Genomic DNA, 21,458 nt, shown 5'->3' with positions numbered 1-21,458 from the left:
TGCGGGGTACAGGCAGTCCCAGTGCCTGATGAGACCTAGTAGTTCTCACTTTTCGCATATGTAATGAGTGCACGTGCATACTAATGAGCCGCTCATTACATATGCGCATATGTAATTAGCGGCTCATTAGTATGCACGTGCACACATTACACATGCTCAAAGTGCGAACTACTAGGTTTCATTAGGCACTGGGACTGCCTGGAGGCTAAATAACGTTTAAGAGGCATTCCCACTGCCTCTTAAACGTTATTTAACCGTGTAGGACTCTGCTTAGAAAACGGGTTGAAATACCGTTTAACTTTAAACGGTATTTCAACTCTGGCGCTTTCCCACTGCAGCCTTAAACGGTATTTTGCCCTCAAAAATCGGCAATATACCGTTTTAAGGCTGCAGTGGGAAAGGGGCATAACGTTCACAATAATAATAATAATAATAATAATAATAATAATAATAACTGTTATGTATATAGCATTTTTTTTCTCAATAGGACTTAACAGTAGATATTAGTGAAATGCTTTGTGATCAAAGTGTATATTTGTAGGATACTTGAGTGGGGGACTCTCGCACTGTGCGGTGAAGTGAGTTCCATAGAGTCAGAGCCACATATCTGAAAGCTCCACCCCCCGATGGGTTCAGGGAGATTCTTGGTACAGTTAATAGTCCATCGAGACAGTAAGGAATCAGAAGTGGATTTCAAATGCAAATCATAATGATCTTCTTAAACAGCAAACGTTAATGGCAAATGAATAATATATGCATAGATGGTAGATTGCACCACCAGAATGTCAAAGGGCATTTTTTTAGCAGTTACCCTCTTTCATAATGGAAGTGCTGTTTGGATATCACATACATGTACACTTCTCTATCTCCCCCCTGCCTCGTATATGATACTCCGGCAACTCACCCCGCAGCTGGATCATATGCGATACATTTTATTCAGTAATTTTGCATATGGTGTATCGCATGTGATCACATTTACCACTCTGGGATATGATATTTCCTGGCTGCAGCGGTAACAATTTCTGGATACGACGTACGCCACACTAGATAATTTAGATCTAGATAGATTTGACTGTTTCCACGCGATTTATCGGCCCGATGCGTCGAAATCGCGTAAAAAAGGCGCCTTAATGGCAACAGAGCAGTCAATCACTTCAATCTACAGGGATTGCAGAATATTTGATATCCATTTCTAACTACATTTTTACACTACACTTCCTGGCTCAACAGCAACGTTTTCAAACTGTACTGTCAAATAGTCTATTTATTCCACATTTGGCATTAAGTGTCGCCACAGGTGGAAGTTGTCCTTAAACGTTCCCAGTCCTTCCCTATCCACAACACATGGCCAAAGTAAATGAGGAACATCGTCCTAGTTACTTTCGTAGACCTTATATTCCACAGGATGAAGAATGACAGCGCAGCGAAAGTGGAAGCTGAAGATAGTTTTGCTGAAACTTCCCACCTGTGAATTGGCTCGTGCAACCATTACGCTCCAGTTCTGCAAATATTGCTACAAATTCAACCAGAAATGATTCAGTTTTACCGAGAAATAAAGCCTGGGATAAATATAGGGTCCAAAAATCCCCTAAAAAAGTTGCACAGCACTTGTGTGCAGTGTTCGCCCAGAGCCGCACAGGCAATAGAATTTAATGGGTATTCCTGGGCAGTGACTTAGAGGTGGTTATGCAGATCAGGGCTTTTTACCGCATTTTCCTCTTAGTACATCCCGCCCAGTGTATGGTTTTTATCACTGGCCTATCAGCTCCTACCGGTCATTTTTTAAACCAAGCCTGTAACTTCACAGTAAGGAGCTGATTGGCCAGTCATAAAAACCCAGACACTTTATCACTTCACCGAGCTTAATAAATCTACCCCTATGACACTTAAACATGTACATCGGAGGCCAAGTATTAAAAATACACATAGTTGAATGTACTCATTTGTTTCAGTAAATACTAAGAGATCCATTTATGAATTACTATTTACCTATTTAAAACTGATTGCATATGAAAAATGGTTCTCCATCAGCTCAAACTGAACATTTTTAAACATGACAGTTAGGAACTGATTGGCTCGGCTGGAGCACCATATATCATATGCAAAAAGGCTTTACATAGATAAACTTAATAAATTGGCCCTAAATATGTGTTTACAAGAGATACTTATTTTGGGCAGCCATCTCTTAATATATCATTCCCCCCATTTATAAAACAGGAGTATTGAATCCCCTCAGACCACCCTTATCATTAGCCAGAAACTGGGATGCTAATTGTGTTGCAGCTCACTGGAGAGGACTGGACCAGTGCCAGATTAAGCCTTCGGGGGGGCGGGGCACTTTAGACAGGGGGCCCCCTTACACTTGTCATTACTGGCCGCAAGCTGCATGGGAGAATGTTACACTGTCAAAACACAGAGTAAAGGCAGTATAAACTTGGTCAATGGGTAACTGCAGGGGATATATACCTGCATACCACATAAAAAGCCTGTGTTTGTCCCTCTGCATCTTACTCTGTAGGACTGTAGGAGACCTCACAGTCCCAGTGCTGCCTCTGATTAAATACCCTCCCATGACTAGGCTGCTGCTGCTGTCCTCCATGGACCTTAGAAGCATGTGATGAGCTTCACAAATCAGAGCTCAGCACAAACCTCTCAGTCTCTGCCCTCTTGTGCAAAGTGTCATAGGACTTAGTCAACTTCCAGTAATGCACTGCACACTTGTGCAGACAGTGTGCCTTGGCACCCCATGCTCAGCACCATTAATCATTGTCACATTAGCAGATAGGTGAAGCTGCAGCACTGCATACCTCCCAACTTTTGAAGGTCTGCATGCGGGACGATGCTCCTGCACGCCGTGGGCGCGCGCCGAAATTTTCGGGGGGCGTGGCCTAATTTGGGGGCGTGGTCTATACACGCGGCTCTTCCGCGAGGCCACGCCCCCATTTTGCCGCTATGGGGGCATGACCCAGAGGCTCTGTGAGCCTCTAGCCATGCCCCCAGTCCCCTGGCTGCGGGAATAGACGCTTATTCCCCGCTGCTTAGCAGCTGACGGGGGACTCCCAACAGCCCCCCCACACCGCGGGACACTGCCGCCCGCGGGTGGGACATCGGGACAGCCCCTGATAATCGGGACTGTCCCGATAAAATCGGGACTGTTGGGAGGTATGGCACTGCCCCACTCCTATGCACAAAACCTTTAGCTAAAAAAAACCCACAGGGGGCCCCTAGCTAGAGGGGGGCCCAGGGGTACTAACCCCTTTTGCCCCTGCTTTAATCCGGCCCTGGACTGGACACAAATTGTAATATGCACTATCAGATGCTGCAGCACTGCAGAGGGTATACGGATTATCAGCTGCTGTGGCACTCCAGAGGTAATATGGGCTATCAGCTGCTGCGGCACTGCAGAGGTAATATGGACTATCAGATGCTGTGGCATTGCAGAAGTAATAGGAGATATCAACTTCTGCAGCACTGCAGCGGCAGTATGGGCTAACAGATGCTACTGCACTGCAGAGGTCATACGGGCTATCAGCTGCTGCAGAACTGCAGAGGTAAAATGGGCTATTAGCTGCTGCGGCACTGCAGAGGTAAAATGGGTTATCAGCTGCTGGGGCACTGCAGAGGTAATATGGGCTATCAGCTGTTGAGGTACTGCAGAGGCTATACAGGCTAAAAGCTGCAGCAGCACTGCAGAGGTAAAACAGGCTCTCAGCTGCTGCGGCACCGCAGAGGTAATATAGACTGTTAGCTGCTGCGACATGGCAGAGGTAAAATGGGTTATCAGCTGCTGGGGCACTGCAGAGGTAATATGGGCTATAAGCTGCTGTGGCACTGCAGAGGTAATATGGGCTATAAGCTGCCGTGGCACTGCAGAGATAATATGGGCTATAAGCTGCTGTGGCACTGCAGAGGTAATATGGGCTATAAGCTGCGGTGGCACTGCAGAGATAATATGGGACATCAGCTGCTGCGACACTGCAGAGGAAAGTACCTTGCTCCAAGTGTTAAAAGTAGCCATCCTAATTTTACATGACTTTATCATACTGTATGACGTTTTCTTCACTCACTTCCATCATTGCCAGTCATATAGGTTTTTAGACCATATTCTATTTCACATACAGTATTATACCTGGAATAGGGACAGTTGCTTCCATCGGGGGTCGTCCATTATCTCTAATAATTACAGGAACACTGAAAATTCCCTTTGGGAACTCCGTGTGCTTCATCAACAGACGAGCGAAGGAACCTGTCATTGTGATATAGGAAACAGTTAATTAATCATATTTTATTTATTTTACTCCAATGTAGTTTTACATTAAATACTGTATTTTACAAGAATTTATATAGATCTCTGATGGTCAGATATGTTCTATACTGTGCTATTCTTATGGGGCCTACACACGTAGCAATTTGCTGAATGTTCTGATTGATGCTAGATGTGTCTCAGCGCTGTGTGCTGAGCAATCTGCCAGGGCCAGTGTCAGGGCGTTCCCATGGTAATTCAGACGTGACATGGGTGCCGGGGGCGGGCAGCTGAAGTCACCGGATGTCAGCTGCCCGTCCTGTTCATGTACAATGGCACCACAAATCTGAGTCACCACATTAGAAATTTCGGCCACGCAAGCAAAACATCCATTCGCCGTGCAAGGATAGGGGGGGGGGGGGGATGTTTGTGCGTGCAGCGTTTAGTTGTCTCACAAAGCTGAGAAATTTGCAGCTGAGTCAGCATTTACTTATGATTCAAGACATACAACCAATTAGATTCACTTCCTCCACATGTGGTTGATGTTGAAGTAATTAATGGATTATGTAGTAAAGGGGGACAAATTAAGAGAGGAGGTGGCCCATATGCAGTCTAGCCGGCAGGATATCAGCATGTGTGCTGTGTGCTAGTAGGAATCTGACCTTGTGCAGTTTCCCTGACAGGAAGCTGGCACAAAACACCAGGAAAATGGCCGCTGCACCATTTCCCCAGTGATTTTGCAGCACTGCCTAGATTGGACTTCCGAGAGGTAAATCGCTTGTGCTACAAATTGCGGCAGCAAGACCCAGATGAAGAATCTTGAAAAACTCCCCTAAATTCAGGAATCTCCCATAAAATATTTTTTACATATTTAAATCGTCATTTAAATTATACATGCAACTAAGGATCTCCAATTAGTAACAAGATGGCTTGGATTATTTATTAACATCCCTCAAAGATAATAGTTTTCTAAGGTATGGGAGCAGATATGAGCAATCTTGGGGCCTAATTCAGATGCACTCATAAAGCTGCTATTGGGCCTAATTCAGCATTGATTTCTTATTAGACAAAGCTCAGTTGATTGCGAGCATTAAAAAAAAACAATGGGCATTTGAAGATCCATTTGAAATTCCTGGCACATAGAAGATACTTTGCCATCTGAGCAAATGTGAGTAGACCAGGAATGGCCATCGACCATCGATGATTCAAAAATCGATGGTTTATGGCCAATGTTTAATACTTTTGCCATTGGTGGGGGTGAACCAGATGGTTTCCCTCCATCGATAACACAGCAAAACGATGTTTTGAGTATAGCTCTGCCCCCAACACCCGCAAATTCCCACCCCCATGTTTTGATTGGCCCACAGGACAATGAGTCAAACACAATGGGTGACCATCGATAGGTAATAATATCGATGGTCAACCATTGAATAGTTTATAACTATCGATTTACACTATTGCCAATGCCATTGCAATGATGGCCATGGCTAGAGTAGATCTGAGGCTTCCTGTTATATGTAACAGGGATGGGCTGGAAGTGGTCGCCGCTAGTGTCTGAGAAAAAACACCTGGGCACGCCTACAATTTTTAGACACGCCCAGAAACACCAGCTTCCTGTCAGTCAAATGCTACAATTTAGAGATTACTAAATGTTACTTTTTTTCTTAGCTATTTGTTGCAGGTCACATTCAATGCTAATGCTGTGCGTGTGCAGTCATTTAATAATCCCTCAATTTGTGAATTCCAAGTCATTGGGCTCATTTTCATCTGCAGGGTTTTCAGGTTTCATTCCAACATTGGTGCTTCTATCTTCTGTATTTTACAGTATGTGCTGGGCCGGATGTACTAAGCCTTAAAAAGTGAAAAAAAAAAGTGGAGAGAGAAAAAGTAACAGCCAATCCATTCCTAAATGACAGGTAGGTTGGTAGTTTACCACTCTCTACTTTATCACTTTTAAGGCTTAGAGGAGAATTCAATCCCCTGCCGCTATTTCCGATGGGGGAAATAGCCGTGGGCGCCTATTCAATGTCTTTCCCGACAGTATTGAGCAGGCATGTCGGAAAAACAAGGAATCTGGCACATTTTGCAGAGAAAGGCTGTGGATTGTTGAGCTCACAGCTGGATCTCGACAACCCATAGCTGTTTCTCGAGGCCGCACCCCCTTTTTGGCACTCGACAGGCGGGACATTGAATCCAGCCTGCGGAGATGCAGTTGAGCGGGCCGAGAACGGGACTGGGTCACGGCTGTCAGGTCGGCACAACAGTCGTGACTCGGAATTGAATACCCCCAGAGTATATCTGGCACATAATATGTAAGCTTATGCATTGTGTGGCCTTTATATGCCACATGGTGTGATTCAGGGTCACTTTCAGTTCGATTTGACTATATAGTCAAAATCGAATTGAAAGTGAATGATTTTCAGCTGCATTCAATCTCAATGGAATCAGGATTGAATAGTATAGGAATCACACCATGTGTAAACCCCTTTCCAGAGATCTATGCAATTTCAAAAGACTTTCCTGTGTGGTATTTATTAAGCGGTGGGTCTGCCAGAGGCATATTCCGACCAACTAACTTGTGATGGTACAGTGGGGCAGATGTATTAAGCTTTAACAAGAGATAAATGCAAGGGTGATAAGGAGAGATAAACGTCCAGCCAATCACCTGCCAACTGCCATGCTACAGCCTGTGTTTGAAAAAAGTCAGTAAGGAGCTGATTGGCTGGACATTTATCTCTCCTTATCACCCTTGGATTTATCTCTTGTTAAGGCTTAATACATCTGCCCCAGTATGTGTAATGTAGAATCGATGGTGCTTCTTTGTGCTCACATTGCCCGCCGCATTAGCATACAGTCTCAGCTGTTACTGCAAAATGCATCATCCCCTGAATCAGGCGTGTAGTGTCTGGAATCATCATCAATTTATAGATACCTACCATTTATGTATTGAATTTCCCAATCATTTGTTATGTTTTCACCACCCCCAAGTTGAAATTTCAGAGCCAGGCCGCCAGGGTGGTAATCAGCGTCTGTAGCCTCAAATAATAATGACTCTGGCTTGGTTAGTGGATGGCAGTATGAAAAGTCATCAAAATAGTTCTTTGCCAACCGGGGAGCGTTGTCATTGACGTCATCCAGAAAGAGAGTAAAAAATACTGAGGAGCTCTTCTGTGGATTATCTGCAAAGCCACAAATATATACATAATTATTCAATGAGTTATTAACAAATTTACATACATTATAATGATCCTGTCTGAAGTATTAAAGTTCAAGTATAAATACACCCGGTTATCAGTGGCGTAACAAAAGCCCTGCAAACCCCACGGTCGCGGGGAGGCGCTGAGTTAAGTGTGGGCGCTGGGGGTCTGCGGGGCTACTGATACGCGGACCAGCCTGCCTTACCCCTCAAATGTGCCGCCGCTGCTGGAACCCGCAAATCTCCTTTCCTACGGTCCAGTAATGCCTAACACTATATGCCTAATTCCCAAACCGCTAAACCAATCGTAACACCAAATCCCTAATACCAAATTCCACTAAATTTACCTTAAAGGCCAGATTACAGAGAAACAGAGGTTGAGAGGTGATATGATTGGTATGTTCAAATACAGGATTGGGAATCATATGGAACTGGGAGATGATTGGTCAATAACAGGTGTATACTTAGGAAACGCGGGCATGTACTGAGGCTTGAGGAAAAGAAATTCCGTACTGCAGTGGTTCCCAAACTGTGTGCCGTGGCTCCCTGTGGTGCCTCGGGACACATGCAGGGGTGCCCTGGGTTGGTGGTCCAGGTCCAACTCAAATTATTAATGGTTAAATATTTATGAGCAAAACCAGTGCTGGTGGCTGCCAATCATAAAATGTGTACAAACAGAAACAAATCCCACCCTTTACCACATAACAGACCCTAAGAATCGCATATAAACCCAATCTAATTAATTTTTTTTGGCCGAGGGGTGCCGTGAAAAAAATCTGATACTCTAGGGTGCCGTGATTCAAAAAAGATTGGGAACCCCTGCCTTACTGAATTAAGAAGAGGATTCTTCACCATTAGAGCAGTAACATTCTGGAACACATTGCCGGTGGGGGTGGTTACAGCAACTACTGTTAATGAATTTAAACCAAAACTGGACACATTTTTGGCCACTAAGGGAATCCTATATATATGACTTACTCAAGTCAGTAGTTACAAGTTAGATAGGTTGAACTCGATGGACTACTGTCTTTTATCAACCTTACTTACTATGTTACTTTGTATGTTACTATGTAAATGGACCATGTGGTTTTTATCTGCTATTAAAATTCTTCGGGATAGCGAGTTGAAATTCTGGTATAAACCAATTGAATACAGCCCTATATTTTTATGTTAATGTTCCAGACATCTATTGTAGATCAAATGAGTTTATATACATTGCAACACACACATAAATCATGTGCACGTTGAAGAACATAAATTGTCTGAATGAGTATTTATATTCTGTGGTATTATTTACTAATAAATAATTCAATATTCCCTTATATATATATAGAGAGAGAGCTGTGCGAGCCGGCACTCCCAAAATAAAGAAGTAAATGCCCCGGGTGCCTTCCAAAGTATTAGTGTAGAAGAAAGAAGACAACGTCACTCCAAGGGACTTGGTAGAAAAAGTGAACTTTTTTTATATATAGAAGATCAATTCAATAACATGTCAATTCAATAGTCGACGTTTCAATGTCATCACAACATTTTCATCAAGACCTGACATGCGATAAAGCAGAAACGAATGAAACAGCATGAATATAAATACACTTACCAGGCTGGTCCGTCCGGTGGCCGGGTGCACGCCGTCCCGCCCCTATGACAGTGCTGTAACGTAGTGCTGACGCCATCAACACGCTCCCGTAGCCTGGGAGACCTGTGTAGTTGACGCCCCCAGCCACCGGACGTCATCCTGTGGAACTAAGCAACCAAAATAAACAACAACATAAACATGAAGCGAACGGGCGACTCAGTGGGAGCTGCGCCATAAACACTGTGAACAATAACATGCTCAGCGATGAGGTGTCAGCAAATCATTGCTGCAAGGATGTGTGACACATAACATGATCTGTGCACAATAGCGATGTCAATAAAGGATACTCCAATTAAAGCGTTCATTCAAACCAAGGGGTTTGCTGGTTTGTAACCTATGAATCCATCTGGACTCCAATTTGAGCAGGGCTCCGTCCCTATCGCCTCCACGGCGAAAGGGGGGGGCATGGTCTATCAAAATGAACTTTAGGTCCGTGATCTGATGGCCCGTCTCCAAGAAATGTCAGGCCACAGGCTGGTCTGCCGATTTGGTCTTGATAGCGTTGTTAATTGCCGATCGGTGCAGGGCCATTCTGTCGCGGATGGTGCGGATGGTCTTGCCAACGTAGTGTAAATGGCATGGGCAGGATAATAGATACACGACATGGGTGGTTAAACACGTTAAAATGTGTTTGATGGGGATAATGGACTGGTGGATTGGATGTTTAAATGACTTGCATGCTATTAAATTTTTGCACGTAGTGCAACTGAGGCATTTGTAGCAACCCGGCAATTTGGTAAGGAAATTGGATGGCGGTGGTGGTATATCAAAGCCAGTGATATCTGCATGTACAACACGATCTTTAATGTTGCTGCCCCTGGTATAACAAGCCATAGGCCTTTTATTTTGTAATCCTGGTAGAGAACTGTCCGTTTTGATTATCGGCCAAAGAGCCATGGTGGCCCTTTGTACTACCGGACTGGAGCTTGAAAATTGTTGCTTCCATGGGACCACATTCTGCTGATTGCGTGACTTGGGTGTTAGCAATTGTTCACGGGGGATTGCTAGTACCTCCTTCTGGAGCTTTTGTAATTCTTGAAGATTGTATCCTCTAACAACAAATTTTTTGACCACTTTATTGGTGCTCTCCAGGGCAGCTTCCGCTGTACTTGATATTCTTGCAACCCTTATCAATTGTGACTTAGGCAAGCCTCTTTTTAGGGGATTGGGGTGATGGCTTGAACCCAACAGCAGAGTGTTGCGGTCAGTCGGCTTAGAGTACACTGTAGTCTGCAGTTGGCCGTTAGACAAAGTGATCAATACATCCAAATATTCGATCTTATCTGTTTGGATATTGTAAGTGTATTTGATCGGGTTGTTACTGCTGTTGATGGCTTGAATGTGGTCCTCGAGTAATGAAATGGGGCCTGTCCAAAGGCAGAACAAATCATCGATGAACCGACAATATAATAGCATGTGCTTGGAGATGTGCTCAATCTGTAGGAATTTTTCACGTTCCTCCGCGAACATAAAAATGTTCGCGAGGCTCGGGGCGACCGGGCTCCCCATTGCACACCCAGATCTTTGTCTGTACAACTCTCCATTGAACATGAAGTAATTTCGTTCAAGGGTTAATGTGAGTAATTGGACAAATAAATTATGATCCACTTCATCGATGTTGTTTTTTCTTAAAAACTCTGCTACTGCTGCCACACCCGCTGATTGAGGAATAGTCGTATACAAACTGCATACATCGAGTGTTACCAGGACTGTGCCTGGCGGAATGATGGTGACTTGTTGTAAGCGGAGCAAGAAATCTGTGGTATCCTTGATATATGTCGGCTGTTGTTGTACATGAGGTTGGAGTAAGATGTCAAGAAATTTAGAGATGGGTCAAATTTGGAGTGGCTTCTGGATTGGATGAACTGTTGGATAGGGCTCTTGTCCGCTGTGGACTCACTGTATTGAAAATGTTCCTTTAGACGTAGGTTACGATAGAACCTATGGCGATCTATCTGCCATTGCAGACCGCTGTTGGAGTTGGTGGGGATGAATGTTAAGCCCTTCATGAGGACTGAGATCTCGGCTGGTTTGAGGACGTAGCTAGATAAATTATAAATTAGCTCCTCAGTAGGGCTTTCAGCTCGCGCTGTCCTCTGGTTTTGGCCGCTCCAGCGGGTGGGCGACCTTTTTGGCTTGTGGACGCTGCTTGTTCTAAAGGGACATCTGTTCTGCGGGAGGTATCATCCGAGTCCCGTACCCGAAAGTCTGAGTCTGAGTTGGAAGTGGCTGTGTCTTTTGTGCGGTTTTCCCGTCTGCGGCGGTACCCGTATGGGCCCTGTTTGAAATTTTGTGGCCCTGGTTCACCGCCCATGAGCCACCTGTAGACTTTGTTGTCCTCATAATCACGGGACACTGTGCTGAACTTGCCCGCTTTGAACTTTAACAGATCTCTACGGTAATTGTCCACTTTGCTGGTCAAGGTGTGAAGCCATTTAGGGTTGGTGGTCTGTATATTAGGTATTTGATGTAATTCCTCCAACTTGGTGATTTTTTCTTTCACCAGAGTGAGCTCCCTCTTGGACTCCTCTATAACTAAGTAAGTAAGTAAGTAAGTTTTATTTATATAGCGCACTTTCTCCAACAGGACTCAAGGCGCTTTACAGACAATAAAAATAACAATGCACATACTGCAATACAAAGGGTTATCAGTACAAGGAACAGGCAACAATGGCAGTACAAATGTACATCACACATACAGATATGCACAAGACGCATTCTAATAAGGGACACGGACATGGGGAACATATTTACCGAGCTGTGCAGTACCCAGGCAGCCATTCAGCGGCGCCACATGGTGATTGCACAGCCAGTAACAGTACTGATATATATAAACTAGATGTACTCTAATGAGGAGCACAGACATGGGGACCATATAATTACTGAGCTGTGCAGCACCCAGTCAGCCAATCAGCGGCGCCACATGGTGATTGCACAGCCAGCTAGGTAGCCAGTAACAGTACTGATATATATACTAGATGTACTCTAATGAGGGTCACAGACATGGGGAACATATCATTACTGAGCTGTGCAGCACCCAGGCAGCCAATCAGCGGCGCCACATGGTGATTGCACAGCCAGCTAGGTAGCCAGTAACAGTACTGATATATATATACTAGATGTACTCTAATGAGGGTCACAGACATGGGGAACATATCATTACTGAGCTGTGCAGCACCCAGGCAGCCAATCAGCGGCGCCACATGGTGATTGCACCAGCCAGTACTGTACATATAGAACACAAAAGAACAGTACAGGGTACACAGAACTAGTCATAACACAATTAAAGCACAATTCTTAGTACACAATACAGCTGAGATATAAGGAAGTGAATGAGAATAGATGCAGGTATAGATTGTAGATGAGTAAGAGAGCTGTAGTTGAAATACAAGAAGAGTGCAGTAAGAGCATGAGGTCCAAGCTACATTTGTTAAGCACCCCCACCCACTTGGCACAAAAGTCGGGATTGAAGCGGCCGATGGTGGGGATGTTTCTTATGCGAAACCCCCGGGGAATCATGTGCTGTCTAAAATATTTAGACAAGGAGGATCCGTGTAGCTGGTAGTCAACCTCCCTCCTCCTAAGTTGGTACATTTGATGCATGATGTCATCTAACGATGTGTCAGGAACCAGGTCTGTGTCATCCTCATCGAACAAGATTTGCTGCACCTCCGCATCGCTGATGCTGTGTAGCAATCCTTTAGTTGCTGGCATGCTGCGGCAGCCAGCCATGGTGCTGGGGTTGCTTTGCATATTTAGGTTCCACAGGCGATAGAAGCCAATGGTCACCATCATTCCGCCAGGCACAGTCCTGGTAACACTCGATGTATGCAGTTTGTATACGACTATTCCTCAATCAGCGGGTGTGGCAGCAGTAGCAGAGTTTTTAAGAAAAAACAACATCGATGAAGTGGATCATAATTTATTTGTCCAATTACTCACATTAACCCTTGAACGAAATTACTTTATGTTCAATGGAGAGTTGTACAGACAGAGATCTGGGTGTGCAATTGGGAGCCCGGTCGCCCCGAGCCTCGCGAACATTTTTATGTTCGCGGAGGAACGTGAAAAATTCCTACAGATTAAGCACATCTCCAAGCACATGCTATTATATTGTCGGTTCATCGATGATTTGTTCTGCCTTTGGACAGGCCCCATTTTATTACTCGAGGACCACATTCAAGCCATCAACAGCAGTAACAACCCGATCAAATACACTTACAATATCCAAACAGATAAGATCGAATATTTGGATGTATTGATCACTTTGTCTAACGGCCAACTGCAGACTACAGTGTTCTCTAAGCCGACTGACCGCAACACTCTGCTGTTGGGTTCAAGCCATCACCCCAATCCCCTAAAAAGAGGCTTGCCTAAGTCACAATTGATAAGGGTTGCAAGAATATCAAGTACAGCGGAAGCTGCCCTGGAGAGCACCAATAAAGTGGTCAAAAAATTTGTTGTTAGAGGATACAATCTTCAAGAATTACAAAAGCTCCAGAAGGAGGTACTAGCAATCCCCCGTGAACAATTGCTAACACCCAAGTCACGCAATCAGCAGAATGTGGTCCCATGGAAGCAACAATTTTCAAGCTCCAGTCCGGTAGTACAAAGGGCCACCACGGCTCTTTGGCCGATAATCAAAACGGACAGTTCTCTACCAGGATTACAAAATAAAAGGCCTATGGCTTGTTATACCAGGGGCAGCAACATTAAAGATCGTGTTGTACATGCAGATATCACCGGCTTCCAATTTCCTTACCAAATTGCCGGGTTGCTACAAATGCCTCAGTTGCACTACGTGCAAAAATTTAATAGCATGCAAGTCATTTAAACATCCAATCCACCAGTCCATTATCCCCATCAAACACATTTTAACGTGTTTAACCACCCATGTCGTGTATCTATTATCCTGCCCATGCCATTTACACTACGTTGGCAAGACCATCCGCACCATCCGCGACAGAATGGCCCTGCACCGATCGGCAATTAACAACGCTATCAAGACCAAATCGGCAGACCAGCCTGTGGCCCGACATTTCTTGGAGGCGGGCCATCAGATCACGGACCTAAAGTTCATTTTGATAGACCATGTCCCCCCCTTTCGCCGTGGAGGCGATAGGGACGGAGCCCTGCTCAAATTGGAGTCCAGATGGATTCATAGGTTACAAACCAGCAAACCCCTTGGTTTGAATGAACGCTTTAATTGGAGTATCCTTTATTGACATCGCTATTGTGCACAGATCATGTTATGTGTCACACATCCTTGAAGCAATGATTTCCTGACACCTCATCGCTGAGCATGTTATTGTTCACAGTGTTTATGGCGCAGCTCCCACTGAGTCGCCCGTTCGCTTCATGTTTATGTTGTTGTTTATTTTGGTTGCTTAGTTCCACAGGATGACGTCCGGTGGCTGGGGGCGTCAACTACACAGGTCTCCCAGGCTACGGGAGCGTGTTGATGGCGTCAGCACTACGTTACAGCCCTGTCATAGGGGCGGGACGGCGTGCACCCGGCCACCGGACGGACCAGCCTGGTAAGTGTATTTATATTCATACTGTTTCATTCGTTTCTGCTTTATCGCATGTCAGGTCTTGATGAAAATGTTGTGATGACATTGAAACGTTGACTATTGAATTGACATGTTATTGAATTGATCTTCTATATATAAAAAAAGTTCACTTTTTCTACCAAGTCCCTTCGAGTGACGCCGTCTTCTTTCTTATATATATATATATATATATATATATAAGAGATGTGCGGCGGCCACTTTTTCGGGTTTTGGTTTTGGTTTTGGATCTGGATCTCCCTTCGTGTTTTGGATCTGGATTGGTTTTGGCAAAACCACCCTTGCGGGTTTTGGTTTTGGATCTGGATTTATTTGGAAAAATGCTAAAAATTGCTAAAATAATAGTTTTCGGGCCTGTTTTTGCCCCTAAAGTGTTATTAAGCTCAATAACATTAGTTTCCACTCATTTCTAGACAATTTTGATCACTTCACAGCTCACAAAATCGTTTTCATATACTGTAGTAGGGCCATAAGGTTATCCCGAGGTAGCTGGATGACTAAGCTAGGCGACAGCAGTGGGCATCACATACATGTGGACCTTACACTTCCAACCTGGCACATGTTGGAAGCAGAGCAGCACTACAGGGGCAGACAGGGTGGCAGTTTAATAACCCCCCCCCCTTGTAGCTGCGCTCCTCTGTTAGAACCTCCACACAAGTACCAAGAGCCCAATGTGGATTGATTTTGCAGTTTGGCATGTGCAGCCAAGGAGCAGTGGGTGTTTGGTGCAGCATTGACTGTGTCTGCAAGGTAGTATCTGATTGGATCAGTTTAATATGTAACAAGACCCCTATCTGGCGTGAGGTCACGTGGTTTGTGAAGTTACCTCCTTATCAAACTTGATCAGACAGGCTAGGCGTGCGTTCCATTTCCTCCCTCACCACTTCACCACATTACATGTGTTCCTCCCGAAGCCACGCACTGGGTCTAGTACGCTGACCATCAGCAGCTGTTGGGACTACTTCTTCCCAAACATTTATCAATCCATCCATACTATCCCAAAAGGAGGATAAATACTCTGGATGTCACTGATGACATCTATTCTTCCCCAATAGAGAAGGTCCGATCTTCGTTCAAAGCTATACTAGTAGCTGCGCTCCTCTGGTAGAAGATCCAATCAAGTACCAAAACCCCTGTTTGGCTTGATTGTACACTCTTCCTCATGTTCAGCCAAGGAGCAGTGGGCGTTTCGTGCAGCACTTATTTAGTCTGCAAGGTAGTATCTGATTAGATCAGTTTAATATGTAACAAGACCCCTATCTGGTGTGAGGTAACGTGGTTTGTGAAGTTACCTCCTTATCAAACTTGATCAGACAGGCTACGCGTGCGTTCCATTTCCTCCCTCACCCCTATCTGGCGTGAGGTCACGTGGTTTCTGAACGCTGGGAGCATTACCAGTTGCCTCCTCATCCATCACCTAATGGGTGGAGGGGGGTGGGGTAATTGGTGGCAGGGGTGGGGTTATTGGTGGCCTCCACCTCTCTAGGACCCCAGGTTAGGAGATCCCTATATAGGTCTACCCTTATAGACCGCTATCTATGTAGTAGGGTCAATTAGTCTGCAAAATCTGTCACCCAATTCACCGCTAAGGTTAATTTGTTTGAGCTGGCTGGCTAGGTGTGTTTTCCCTTACCTCCCTCACCACTTCACCAAATCACGTGTGTTCCTCCCGAAGCCACGCACTCGGTCTAGGAATGAATAAGACCATGGATGTCCCTGAGGACATGTTTTCATCCATTATGGATGGGGTGGAGAGCGAATCACCCATCTCCCCACCATTCATCCATCAAAGATTAAAAAATTTATGACGCTACAAAGAGCCAACAAATGACGCAGAAAGAGGTGCAAGTAAAAGAATTTCTGGGGCCCTGCCACCAAGCCATCCATCCGGGACATCCCATCCAAAAAAGAAGTACGATAGGAATGGATAAGACCATGGATGTCCATGAGGACATATTTTCATCCATAATAGATGATGTGGAGAAAGAAACCACCCATCTCCCCACCATTCATCCATCAAAGATTTAAAAATTTATGACGCTACAAAGAGCCAACAAATGACGCAGAAAGAGGTGCAAGAAAAAGATTTGCTGGGGCCCTGGCACCCAGCCATCCATCCATCCGGGACATCCCATCCAAAAAGTACGATAGGAAGGGATAAGACCATGGATGTCCATGAGGACATATTTTCATCCATAATGGATGATGTGGAGAAAGAAACCACCCATCTCCCCACCATTCATCCATCAAAGATTTAAAAATTGATGACGCTACAAAGAGCCAACAAATGACGCAGAAAGAGGTGCAAGAAAAAGATTTGCTGGTGCCCTGCCACCCAGCCATCCATCCGGGACATCCCATCCAAAAAGTACGATAGGAAGGGATAAGACCATGGATGCCCATGAGGACATATTTTCATCCATAATGGATGATGTGGAGAAAGAAACCACCCATCTCCCCACCATTCATCCATCAAAGAGGTAAACAAATTAGGACGCTACAAAGAGCCAACAAATGACGCAGAAAGAGGTGCAAGTAAAAGAATTGCTGGGGCCCTGCCACCCAGCCATCCATCCGGGACATCCCATCCAAAAAAGAAGTACGATAGGAATGGATGAGACCATGGATGTCCATGAGGACATATTTTCATCCATAATAGATGATGTGGAGAAAGAAACCACCCATCTCCCCACCATTCATCCATCAAAGATTTAAAAATTTATGACGCTACAAAGAGCCAACAAATGACGCAGAAAGAGGTGCAAGAAAAAGATTTGCTGGGGCCCTGCCACCCAGCCATCCATCCATCCGGGAAATCCCATCCAAAAAGTACGATAGGAATGAATAAGACCATGGATGTCCATGAGGACATATTTTCATTCATAATGGATGATGTGGAGAAAGAAACCACCCATCTCCCCACCATTCATCCATCAAAGAGGTAAAAAAATTAGGACGCTACAAAGTGCCAACAAATGACGCAGAAAGAGGTGCAAGTAAAAGAATTGCTGGGGCCCTGCCACCCAGCCATCCATCCGGGACATCCCATCCAAAAAAGAAGTACGATAGGAATGGATGAGACCATGGATGTCCATGAGGACATATTTTCATCCATAATGGATGATGTAGAGAAAGAAACCACCCATCTCCCCACCATTCATCCATCAAAGATTTAAAAATTTATGACGCTACAAAGAGCCAACAAATGACGCAGAAAGAGGTGCAAGAAAAAGATTTGCTGGGGCCCTGCCACCCAGCCATCCATCCATCCGGGACATCCCATCCAAAAAAGAAGTACGATAGGAATGGATGAGACCATGGATGTCCATGAGGACATATTTTCATTAATAATAGATGATGTGGAGAGAGAAATCACCCATCTCCCCAACATTCATCCATCAAAGAGGTAAAAAAATTAGGACGCTACAACAGCCAACAAAACGACGCAGAAAGAGGTGCAAGATGACATTGTCCTTGGGCCCTCCCACCCACCCTTATGTAGTATAAAGGACATGCACAGTTTAACAAACCAATCATTTCAGTGACAGGGACTTCAGCGGCAGGGACTGTCAACTGTGGCTGAAATGATTGGTTTGTTTGGGCCCCCACGAAAAATAAATGGCAATGGGCATTGCACAAACTGGCTTTACAAGATGTCATCCTCAGCATCAGATTCCTCAGCCTCATCCTCTTCTTCACACACAATTAATTCGTCGTCGCTGGAATCAACCAATACAGGAGGACTGTGTGTATTAGGAGGACGTAAGTGCTGGTGAAGGAGATCAAGTTCGTGGAATTTGAAATTCATTTTTATGAACATCATCTTCTCCACGTTTTGTGGAAGTAACCTCCTACGCCGATCGCTTACAAGGTTCCCAGCTGCGCTGAAGACTCTCTCAGAATATACACTGGAGGGTGGACAACTTAAGTAAAGCAAAGCCAGTTTGTGCAAAGGACGCCACATTGCCTTTTTTTCTTGCCAATAATGGAATGGACAATCTGACATACCTATATCGATGCTATCGGCAAAGTAGTCATCCACCATTCTTTCAATTGTGATAGCATCATAGTCAGTAGCAGTCGACATGTCCATTATGCTAGGAAGCTCCTTCAGTCCGGACCAGATGTCAAATATATTTCCGGACTGAATAGCAGTGGGTCTCCTAGGAAAATTTAGCTTTTTCCTCGCAACCCCAGTGGTAGAAATTGAAGGAGAAGTTGTGTGCCTGCCACTTTCCGCTTCAGCTGACAAATTTTGGAGCAAGAGGTCTTTGCACCTCTGCAGATTTGTTCCCATTGGTAACAAAGACACAATGTAAGACTTAAACCTAGGATCCAGTATTGTCGCCAAAATATAATGATCTAATTGTATGAGATCGACGACCCATGGATCCTTGCTAAGTGAACTAATAGCCTGATCCACTAGTCCTACATATTTTGCAGATTCACTGTGCTTCAACTCCTCCTTCAATTTCGCCAACTGCTTTTGCAAAAGGCCTATCAAGGGAATGACCTGGCTCAAGCTGGCAGTGTCAGAACTAACTTTGCGTGTAGCAGCCTCAAAGGGCTGCAGGATCTTGCACACCACGGAAATTATTCTCCACTGAGCTTGACTCAGGTGCATTCCCGTTCCTCTCCCTATGTCATAGGTCGAGGTGTAGGTTTGGATGGCCTTTTGCTGCTCCTCCATCCGCTGAAGCATATAGAGGGTGGAATTCCACCTCGTGACCACCTCTTGCTTCAGCTGATGGCAGGGCAAATTTAGCTTTTCTTGCAAGTCTTGCAATCTCCTGCACGCACTTGCAGAATGTCGAAAATGTCCACAAATTTTCCGAACAACTGACAACATCTCTTGAACACCCCTGTCCTTTTTCAAGAAATGCTGCACCACCAAATTTACTGTGTGAGCAAAACATGGGACATGTTGGAATTCGCCCACATGTAATGCACTCACAATATTGGTGGCATTGTCGGATACCACAAATCCCGAGGAGAGTCCAAGTGGGGTAAGCCATTGCGCAATGACTTCCCGTAGTTTTTCTAGGAGGTTTTCCGCTGTGTGCCTTTTACTGAAACCGGTGATACACAGTGTAGCCTGCCTCTGAATAGCAATGGGAGATGATGTTGCTGCTGCTGCTGCTGTTGGTGCTGCTGCTGAAGGCAATACATCCACCCAGTGAGCAGTCACAGACATGTAGTCTTTTGTTTGCCCTGTTCCACTTGTCCACATATTCGTGGTTAAGTGGACAGTGGGTACAGAGGCATTTTTAAGGACGGTAACAACGCTTTTTTTAATGTCCGTGTACAGTCTGGGTATTGCCTTCCTGGAGAAGTGGAACCTAGATGGAATTTGGTAACGGGGACACAGGATCTCTAGCAACTAGGTAAAACCCACAGAATTAATTGCGGATACTGGACACACGTCTATTACCAACATAGTTGTTATGGCGTCAGTAATACGCTGTGCAACGGGGTGACTGCTGGCATACTTCATCCCCCTTTCAAAGGATTGATTTACAGTCAGTTGCTTGGCTAAGTGATCAGGACTAGCATTCCTGGTCCCCTTCCTGGAAGCAGCAGCAGCAGCACCAGCAGCAGAAGCAACAGGTGTACCTGATAAGGATGCTTCTGAGGAATCCAGGATAGGAGAGGATTCAGTCAGGATCATGACATTGGGTGCAGGACTACTTCCCAATCCCATAATCTCTGAGGATGGGGATGATGCAGTTGTTTGAGGAGATTGCAGGACCTTGGATTTAACAGAGAAAGGGGAGCAGGACGGTGACGCTGGGCGGGCTGCTACATGTTTGTTCACAGTTTCTTTTGACAAAAACTTCTGATGGATGCGCTGCAAATGACGTAACAGTGAGGAGGTCCCAAGGTGCTGCACGTCCTTACCTCTACTTACAATAGCTTTGCAAACGCTACACACGGCTTGACAGTTGTTGTCCGGATTTGGGTAGAAATAATTCCATACATACGAGGTGGATTTTTTGGTCTTTTGCCCTGGCATGACAATGGGCTTTTCCACACCCCGGACAACAACTGTCTCCGTCGGTGCCTTAAAACAAACAACATCATCCCCAACATCGTCATCATCCGCATCCCTCTGTGTGCCAGCTTCACCAACAGAATCCACGTCCAATTCCTCAGAAGCATCCTCAATAACCAGGTCAAAATCTTGACTGGGGATGCTCTTGCACACACTTGCAGAGGGCATGCAAATGGTGGAATGAACCTCCTCTTCACAAACAGTATTTGAAAGGTCCGGCTCACATATCGCATCCGCTGACACACTTAGACTCTCCTCTGGGATTTGTGACATTTGTGAACTCGTCTTTGTCTTAAAAACTTTCATTCTTTTTTTTGTAGTAGCAGAAGGGCTACCATCATTCTTCTGAGACGCTGTACCATCAGTCAGAAACAAAGGCCAAGGCCGTAGCCTTTCCTTCCCACTGCGTGTGGTGAACGGCATATTGCCAATTTTATTTTTCTCCGCACGTGACTTAATTTTTTTTTTATGGACCATTGTAAAATGAGATTTCTGCTTTGCTTTTACATGGCCTCTAGGCCTTTGACCATCGGCCTTGCCATCATGAATCTGACTGCTGGTAGCAGCTTCAGAAGTTCTGTCAGGTTGCTGATCTCCCACTATTTCCTCCTCCATCATCCTCCAAAAAAAATTTTTTTTTATACTTTTATTTATTTTTCTGATTTTTTACACTGGACACAGCCTGTGACATTGGACACTGCCCCTGGTCACTGGACACTGCCCCTGGACACAGCCCGTTACACTGGATATATGTCGTCACA

At 45.0% G+C, this 21,458-nt stretch overlaps 1 protein-coding gene across 1 annotated transcript in view; it reads right to left on the bottom strand.

The window, feature by feature from the left end:
* CDH17 (cadherin 17) overlaps nucleotides 1-21,458 on the bottom strand; it is a 77,811-nt gene that overhangs the window by 13,087 nt on the left and 43,266 nt on the right. Inside the window, exons 11-12 of the mRNA XM_083187051.1 lie at nucleotides 7,180-7,422; nucleotides 4,130-4,246 (exon numbers count right to left, since the gene is read on the bottom strand). Coding sequence (XP_083043177.1) covers nucleotides 4,130-4,246; nucleotides 7,180-7,422 — 360 coding nt within the window. The remainder of the gene's footprint in view (nucleotides 1-4,129; nucleotides 4,247-7,179; nucleotides 7,423-21,458) is intronic.

This window comes from Crinia signifera, chromosome 5 (assembly GCF_055691185.1).
Source record: "Crinia signifera chromosome 5, ASM5569118v1, whole genome shotgun sequence".
Classification (NCBI taxonomy): domain Eukaryota; kingdom Metazoa; phylum Chordata; class Amphibia; order Anura; family Myobatrachidae; genus Crinia; species Crinia signifera.
The sequence above is the reverse complement of the archived record's forward strand: the minus strand, read 5'-3'. Positions and strand labels throughout refer to the sequence as shown.